Raw genomic sequence first — 9149 nt, 5'->3', positions numbered from 1 at the left:
CCTAAGGAATCTCCTGCCTTCCAGATATAATCTTCATTAAGTCCATTGTGGAAAACCAGTCCAGTTTCCCCCTGGTAGTCTGGGTCAATCACCCCTCCTAATACTGTTATTCCTTTCTTAGCCTGCTGACTTAAGGGCATCAGAAGCCCAAAGTGGCCAGGGGGAAGTCTTAGCTTCCAGTTTAACGGAATGTTTGTTGTTTCTCCTGGCAGAAGCACTCCCTCCTCTGGAACCCAAACTTCTAAGCTAGCAGAGTGCAAAGTCAGTACAGGAAGCAAAAATTTTCCCTAGTGGGTCACTAGGGGTGATAGTGAGTGGAATCATTCCCACTTCCACCCCTTGATTCCTGGACTCGTGAATCCTGGCTATAGGAGAAACTGTACCATATATTGGATACCAATTCAAAGCATATACTGCCTTCTAGAGGACCCTGCCCCAGCCCTCCAGGCTATTGCCACCTAATTGGTGCTGTAACTGTGTCTTTAAGAGGCTATTCCATTGTTCTATCAAGCCAACTGCTTCAGGATGGTGGGGAACATGGTAAGACCAGTGGATTCCATGACCATGGGCCCACTGTCCCATTTCTGAGTGGTGCCTGCATAGCATGCAGAACCATCTATAAACCAAGCCCTAGCCTTTTCTTCCTCAGTCAACTGATTGTAGGGCACCCAGAGGAACCAGTGGCCTTTTACTAGAGTAACAGTACATTGGGAGAAAGGAAATAATCAGATGTTCCGTGGCCTATTGGGTACTGGTTCTGAGTCGACACTGATTCTTGGAGACCCTGAAAAGCATTGTGGGCCCTCCAGTTAAAGTTGGGGCTTATGGAGGTCAGGTGATAAATGGAGTTTTGGCTGAAGTCTGACTGACAGTGGGTCCGGTGGGTCCCCAAACTCATCCTGTGGTTATTTCCCCAGTACCAGAATGTATAATTGGGATAGATATACTTAGGAATTCGTAGAATCCCCACATCGGTTCTCTGACCTGTGGAGTGAGGGCCATTATGGTTGGAAAGGCCAAATGGAAACCACTGGCATTTCCTCTGCCATGGAAAATAGTGAACCAAAACCAATATTGCATCCCTGGAGGGATTGCAGAAATTAATGCTACCATCAAGGATTTGGAAGATGCAGGGGTGGTGATTCCCACTGTATCTCCCTTTAACTCCCCTATTTGGCCTGTACAGAAGATAGATGTGTCATGGAGATTTGACAGTTGACTATTGAAAACTTAATCAAGTAGTGCAGCTGCTGTACCAGATGTTGGTTTCCTTACTCGAGCAGATTAATACATCTCCTGGTACCAGGAGTGGTTCTAGAGAAACAGAATTGAAAGGATGAATTTAATGGGCTTGTTGGTATCTGGTGCAGGCTCTCCAACTCAGTTTCTTCAGGTAGCATGGAGAGCACAGAAAACCCGTGGTGTAGACTATTTGAAACAATTATGAAGAGAAACGCATTTGAATCTTCTAACTCGCCTCTTGTGAAGAGCAAGGAATTTAGTGACTCTATACATAAAACATTTGACAATTTGTGGAAAAGTAGTGATTCTGTCTGATTACTTCTAGCATCTCCAGGTTAAAGTGATGAAGATAAACAATGAGCTTAAGGATAAAATTGACAAGCTCCAGATTCAAATCAACAGTTTAAAAGTTTCCAAGTGTGTTCTGGAAGAGAATCTTCTCTCCAGCAGCCAGATAGCTAAAGCTGCAGAAAATCAAGCTGGTGCCCTTATTATACCTTTGGCTGACCTACAATACAAATCTAATTCCTAGCCTCAAAGAGTGTCAGCAGTAAAGGTGAGGGCATTGGTAGGGAAAGATTGGAATCCTGACACGTGGGATGGAGATGTGTGGGAGAACCCTGAGGAGGCTGAAGATTTTGAATCCTCAGACTGAGGAATTTACTTCACCTGATGATTTAATCTCAGCAGACCCGCCCTCCCCAAGCTTGCCTAAGGAAACTAATCCCATTGAGGAAACTAATCCCATTCAGCAAGACAAAGCTGATGTCCCTCAGGGCCCAGTTATTGTTGCCTCTAGACCTATAACCAGACTCAAAGCTAAGCAGGCCCCTGGAGGAGAGATAGAAAGTGTGGTCCATGAGGAGGTATGCTACACCACTAAAGAACTTAGTGAGTTTGTTAATTCATTCAAGCAGAAGTCTAATGAATATGTCTGGGAATGGATTTTAAGGGTATGGGATAATGGTGGAATGGTGGAAGGAACATAAAATTGGATCAGGCTGAGTTTATTGACATGGGCCCCCTGACTGGACATTCTAGGTTTAATATGGAAGCTCATGCAGTTAAAAAAGGTGTTAAAAGTTTGATTGGTTGAGGTAGTGTCCTTTCATCCCTCAGTACTGTTTCCTTACAGTACTCTAGAGAATGCTTATCTAAACATGTATTGGTGGTGGGATTATTATTAGTCCAAGTCACGTTAGGGGCTGTGCTCATTCTGTTCTGAGTTTTTTGCAATCAATTCTTGTCCTCTTAACTGGTGACAGTATAGTAACTAACCACCAGCATAGCCAAAGACATCCTGAAGCTAACAAGGGGTATTACTTTTTTTTTTTTTTTTTTTTTTGGTCTTTTTGAGACATGGTCTCCCTGTAGCCCGAGCTGACCTGGAACTCACTACATAGACCAGGCTGGCCTTGAATGAACTCACAGAGATCCGCATGCCTCTGCCTCCCCAGTGCTGGGATTAAAGGTGTGCATCACCATGCCCAGCTGGTATTACTTTTAAGGAGGGTAGTGCTGTCTCCCTGGAATTAGCAAGTCTTAAATTCTAGAACATTCTAACAAGTAAAGACATTGTTAGTGAGACTGAATGATATTTATTTCAGAATGCATGATTATAAAGCTTGTGACAAATGTGTTTTTTGTGTGTTTTTTCTCAAATCCAGCAATTGGGTCAGATGGTCTGTGTTGTCAGAGCAGAGAAGTAAAGGAATGGCATGGGTGCAGAGCTACTAAAGGATTACTGAAAGGTATGTGAGCAGCAGCTGTACTTGCTTAAGTTTTGAGACCATATTAACTCTATCAGTACACGAACTCCCCTTAAGTAGCTTTAAAGCCAAGATCTGAAGAGCTTTAATGCTACAAAGAGACCTATAGTTCTTCATTGGAAACATATACATTGTAATTCAGAAGTGGCAGGGAAGTTGCTATGTGGTAAATGAATCATATGTGTGTAATTTGTATAAATCTCAAAGTATTTTACCCTTATAGGGAAGCACTACTATGAGGTATCCTGCCATGACCAAGGGTTGTGCAGAGTTGGCTGGTCTACCATGCAGGCCTCCTTAGACCTAGGTAAGCATTTCCAAAGTAAGTGAATTGATGTATATGTGCAGATTGTTAACATTTTATTATTTGGGAAACAAACTACTAGATGTAAATATATTAGGTTTAATTTTATAAACACAGGAATAGTATTTATCTGTGCCTCACCCTGTTCCAGGAAAACTTTGAACTTACCCCCCCGTGCCCCCCCCCCAAAAAAACCCCTCCGTATCCTAACCATGTGAAATTAGGGAGATAAGATTAAGAATATGAACCAGGCATAGTGACACACTTTAATCCCAGCAGGCAGAGGCAGAGGTAGAGGCAGGTGGATCTCTGTGAGATCAAGGCTATGAGTTCCAGGCTAGCTGGGGGTACAGGGAAACCTTGTCAAAAAAAAAAAAAAAGAATATGAATGCAGGGGTCATGGTAAAGTTAGTGTAGATGAGACATGCACTACTGCATAGGCACTTGAAATTATTCTAAATTTGTGCCTGAATTTGATAATGGCCAGAGCCAAGAGGGGTGTACTGCCCTTGTGACTGGAATGTTGCATATTTGCTATAGGCTGAGAATGCCTGGATGACACAGGATTCAGAAATAAAAAGGAAAATAGTCTAATGTGGTTTCTCAAACTTGGTATGTAAACTCACTTTTGCAGGGCTTTTAATTTTCCTTGTACTCTTACTCTACATGTAAACTGCTTTTTAAACCTAGGTACTGACAAATTTGGATTTGGTTTTGGTGGAACAGGAAAGAAGTCTCACAATAAACAGTTTGATAATTATGGAGAGGTAAGCTCTGATGTTACTGATTTATACAGCATTTGTAACTTTTCTTGCATTCTTGATCACTTACAACGTGACTGAAGATAATAGAGATCAGGTATTTTCTACAGAAAGTTCAGATTTGGTCTTGAGAAAGAAACATTCTGACTAAATCAATATATTTTACTTCTAAATTTTATTAGCTTTTCCAGAGTACATTAAATTGTCTTTATTTACCTCATTTTTGACTGGCTTTGGAGTGTTATATGTTACTCTCATTTTTCCATTCTGATCAGGAAGACTTTAATTATAGTCATTCTGCTGAACCTAAATCCATAGTATGAGCCTAAATAATCATATTGATTCTAAGACGCCCATCAGATATATCTACTGTTACACATGATAAATGCTCTGAAAGACATTGTCTATTTGTTTTGCAGGGAGAATTTTTTTGAGACAAGATTTCATTGTTTAGCCTAGATGCCTAGCAATCCTTATTCAGCTTCCCAAGTGCTGGGATTACAGGCATGAGCCACCATGTCCAGCTCTGATAGACATTTTTCTTACCTACATTGTCATTTAGAGAAATTTTTTTATTACTTTATTGTGTGTGTGTGTGTGCACGCGTGTGCACGTGCCATGGTCCATCTCTGGTGATCAGAGGACAGCTTGCAGGCTTCATCTTTCTCATTACACCCTGTTGGACATCAAACTCAGGTTGTCAGGCTTGGCAAGAATGGCATTTATCTGCCAAGCCATCTCTTTAGCCCCAGGAAACTATTCTGAACCAGCAGCACATGCTTTTGTTGCTGGTATCTATGATCTATTAACTTCATTTCCAATTTTGCTTTCTGTTAATAGCACTTTACTTTCTGGGTTTCTAGGAATTCACTATGCATGATACCATTGGATGCTATCTTGATATTGATAAAGGGCATGTGAAATTCTCTAAGAATGGTAAGCTCTCTATGAATCTTATTAGCAAAAATACTCAATATTTGTGATTTTTGTTTTAAATTCACACATTCACTTCTTCAGTCCTCTGCCTCTCCCACCCTGCCTTTCACTTGAACAAATATTTGTTGAGTATTTGCAGTGTGCCAGGTACACTGGTAAGTGGTGAAGACACAACAGAGTAGGCAAACAAGATGGCCTCTATGGTGCTTACATATTGATGGGAAGAGGGAGACATGTAAATAGTGGTGGTGGAGAGGGCAAAGCAGGGCAAAGGAGTAGAGAGTGATGGCAGTCTAGGGATGTGTGCTTTTTGTTAGGGTGGTCAGAGAAGACTTTGCTGATGAGGTGACATTTAAATAGAAGTCATAGTTGGCTGGTAAGCTGTGTTGATAATGTAGAACATTTCAAACAAAGGGAAGAAAAATTGAATGTCCCAAGAGAGAAGTTCATTTGAGTGAGGAGGTGCAAGTGTTAAGCAGGCTAAACTTGGAAGATGAGAAATATTAGCTCAGTGAGGTAGGCTGTAATGTAAACTTTGCTTTTTGTTCTGAATAAGATAGGAACATTCTAGGGTTCTGAGCAGAGTGACAGCATGTCTCTTTAAAAGACTGGGAACAGCTATGTTGACAATAGACTAAGGAATTAGTGGGTGGGTTGAAATCACCTAGGGAGTGAGGGTAGGTCTAAGTTCCTGGGACTAGAAGTTCCTGGGACTAGAAGTTAGCCTACTGAGGAAAATCGAGTAGAGGAGAATAAGAGTGCATGGGCTCAAGCTGCCCAGGGAAGGAAAGTAATTCAGTCTGGAGAGAGCAGTCAGGTTGTACTCAGTGCTGCTGAGAGTCTTGTCAAGAGAGACAGAAGGCCAGTGTGATAGCCCACACTCTGGGGGTAAAGGCAGGAAGATCTCTGGGAGATTGAGGCTAGCCTGGCATACATAGCAAGGCCAGCTGGGGACCTGTCTCAAGCACACAGACAGACACACAGACACGCATGCACACAAGCACACATGAGCAGACAGAAGTGATTGGCAGCTGAAGAGCATGAATGCACACGATAGTTGTCTTGTGAGGCAAGAGGATCAATGAGTGGGAGTCAGAAAGCAAGGAAGCAGTTGTACAAAAGTGGAACGTGAGTTCTACTTCACCAGGTAGCAGGACAATACAAGGTGGGTGGAGGAAGCAAAGGGCTTAAGGGAGGATTTCTGTAGTTGTAATATGGGAGTCTGTGTGTGCTATGGAATGCCTAATGACAGATCCTGTAGACAGGAAGTAATTTAAAATATAGAGGGGAGGAAGGAACAGATAGAAGCAAAGTGAAAAGGTGAAGAGTGAAGCTCTAGGCATCCCTGTTTATTCATGAGTTCCAAGGGAAAAGTTAGTAAGCATGTTAGAGATTTGATAGTATATTTGGAAATTCTTGAATTGTTTCAATTGCTCTGGTTTTATTTTTTAAAGGAAAAGATCTTGGTCTGGCATTTGAAATACCAGCACATATAAAAAACCAAGCCCTCTTTCCTGCTTGTGTTTTGAAGGTAATTAGAAATCTGTTTAGAAAAGTTTTGCTGTGATCTAAGCTGTTTGATTTTCATGATACTGTACTAGGCAGTTTCCATTAGGTTAAACTTTTTAATTTTCTCCTTTATTCAATATTAGAATGCTGAATTAAAATTTAACTTTGGTGAAGAAGAATTCAAGTTTCCACCAAAAGATGGTTTTGTTGCTCTTTCAAAGGCACCAGATAGTTATGTCGTCAAATCGCAGCACACAGGTATTTATTGCACCTGAGAAGGTAAAGCGTTTCCAGAATGGTTCATGGCAGTAGGTAGGGCTTCTCATACTGAGTTCCATTTGCCTCCCACTCTGGTTGAGTCAGACCTCTTTATTTAACAAATCAGTAAATTTCAGTTTCAAAACTTAGCTGACAAACTTTTGTTTCTGTTGAGGCATTTTGACCATCTCAGTCATAGGGGTGGTATCTAATATGCTCAGATTCTGTGCTTGTTAAGTACCATAGCAGCATGCCAAGTGCTTTGCATGAATTAATCTTTGTAGCACCCCTCTAAGGCAGAACCCTTCACGTTAGAAAGCTTGAGGAATAAGGGTTTGCAGTAACTTGCCCAAGGTCACAGAGCCAGTAAGTGGTAGAACTGAATTAAAATTGAAGCAGTTGACTCAAAAGCTTATACTGCTTTCTGTATTATTGCCTAATATATTCCACTCATTTAAAGTAAGCACATTTTCTAGCTTATCACAGAGCAAACAGGTTGTTTTTAGAACCTTATCTATCAATTTTACTTATCCCAGCTAGACTTTAAAAAAAAAAAAATCCTTAGTTCATTTTAGGAATTTTAATGTTGTTTTGTTTGACTGTCTCCTATACCTTTTCTTTTTGACAAATATTTAAACCTTTGGCACTGGAATATTAGTACTCACACTTTACACCTAATGGTATTTCCAGGTGTGATTTAACTGTTTTATACTCTTTTTTTGTTCTTTGAAGGTAATGCACAGGTGACACAAACAAAGTTTCTCCCAAATGCTCCAAAAGCTCTCATTGTAGAACCCTCCCGGGAGTTAGCTGAACAGACTTTGAATAATGTGAAGCAGTTTAAGAAGTATATTGATAATCCTAAATTAAGGTAAGTCCTTTTTTTTGTGCTCAAATGCTTACTGTCTTTTTTGAAAAATTTTATTATTTTTACTTTATATGTATGAGTGTATTGCCTGCATGTATGTAAGTCCACCCATGTCGTGCAGTGCCCGGAGATATCAGGAGAGGGCGTCAAATTCCCTTGGAACTGGAGTTACAGATGGTTGTTAGCCATCATGTGGGTTCTGGGAACCAAACCCTGGTCCTCTGCAAGAGCAGTCAGTGCTCTTAACCACTGAGCTAGCTCTTCAGTCCCACTTACTGTCTTTAGGTTTAAAGTATTTTGGAAGAAGAATTAAACAAAAAAAGTGGGGAATTCAGCGTAAATACATAATACACATGTATGAGTATGTAAATATACTTAACTTTGATATATAGTAACAGTGTTTCCATAAAAAATGTTATTCATAAGAATAAATGTACATTAAATCTTGGTTAAAAAAAAAAAGTTTTTCATTTGGTAATTGATGCCATTTGTTCTAGGCCTATTGATGAGGCTGAGTCTTCATAGCAGGGAACACATGGTAGAGCAAACTGCTAACCTCATAGCAGCCAGAAAACAGAGCTAGACAAAAAGACCAAGGGCAAGTTTAACAGTGACCCACTTCTCCAACTAGACCCTACCTCTTGATTCCACCATTTCCCAATAATTCCTTCAAATTATGTATCCATCAGTAGATCAGTCTCTTGATTAGATCAGAACCTTCATGACCCAGTTACCCCACAGTGATGAGATCCATGAGCTGGGAACAAAGTCTTCAATACAAGAGCCTTTTTGGGGACACCATGTGCTATCTATAATGCTGTCATGTATTTGTGTTCCATGTTTTAAATGTGCAAAGCCTTGCCAACTAGGTTTTACTTTCCTTAAGACAGGGTTTTTAAATATTTTTCAACTCTGCAGTGCTTGTCATTCAAGTATAGATTGTTGTTGTATCTGTTGAGTATGTGGGGTTAATATAACTGATTGGAAATGGAAATGAGTAAATTATTGCTAGATAAGAAATGATAGAATAGTTTCCAAATATATGAACTTGGAGACCTTATTAAAGATACAAATTACTGGCTCTGTCCCCTGGCTGTACTAAATCACAACATCCAGGGATTGGGAATCAGGCCCTTTCCTTCTCTTCTAAAAGAACAAGAGCACCAGCTCCATGTGATTCTCAGGTATGCTGTCTGCTATGGGTATTGCTAGATTCAGGAACCATTGGCTTTTCAGTAGTTGACAGGGAATGTGTCAAGAAGATGTCCATTCATAGAAAGTTTTTCTATGGTTTTGTAATGATCTAAATGGCTTAAGATCATGCTTGGCAGCTATAAAACTAATTTTTAATGAATTATAAATGGATAAAATCCAGTGTTAGATTATTCATTTTTCTTAATGCTCTAGTATTCCTAAATTGGGAAATCAAATAATAAAACTATTACAAGTTAAGTATTTTGCCTTCAGTTTCTAATTGCCCTTTTTTTAAAAAAAAATTTATT

At 40.0% G+C, this 9149-nt stretch overlaps 1 protein-coding gene across 2 annotated transcripts in view; it reads left to right on the top strand.

The window, feature by feature from the left end:
• Ddx1 (DEAD-box helicase 1) overlaps window positions 1–9149 on the top strand; it is a 39333-nt gene that overhangs the window by 9428 nt on the left and 20756 nt on the right. For both annotated transcript variants that reach the window (XM_029566812.1, XM_008839772.2), the window contains exons 7-13: window positions 2910–2993; window positions 3235–3318; window positions 4006–4082; window positions 4940–5012; window positions 6467–6543; window positions 6665–6779; window positions 7512–7650. In XM_029566812.1, the coding sequence (XP_029422672.1) occupies window positions 2910–2993; window positions 3235–3318; window positions 4006–4082; window positions 4940–5012; window positions 6467–6543; window positions 6665–6779; window positions 7512–7650 (649 nt within the window). The remainder of the gene's footprint in view (window positions 1–2909; window positions 2994–3234; window positions 3319–4005; window positions 4083–4939; window positions 5013–6466; window positions 6544–6664; window positions 6780–7511; window positions 7651–9149) is intronic.

This window comes from Nannospalax galili, unplaced genomic scaffold (assembly GCF_000622305.1).
Source record: "Nannospalax galili isolate Female #2095 unplaced genomic scaffold, S.galili_v1.0 scaffold1379, whole genome shotgun sequence".
Lineage (NCBI taxonomy): Eukaryota > Metazoa > Chordata > Mammalia > Rodentia > Spalacidae > Nannospalax > Nannospalax galili.
Note: the sequence above shows the minus strand (reverse complement) of the source record. Positions and strands in the feature narration are given on the sequence as shown.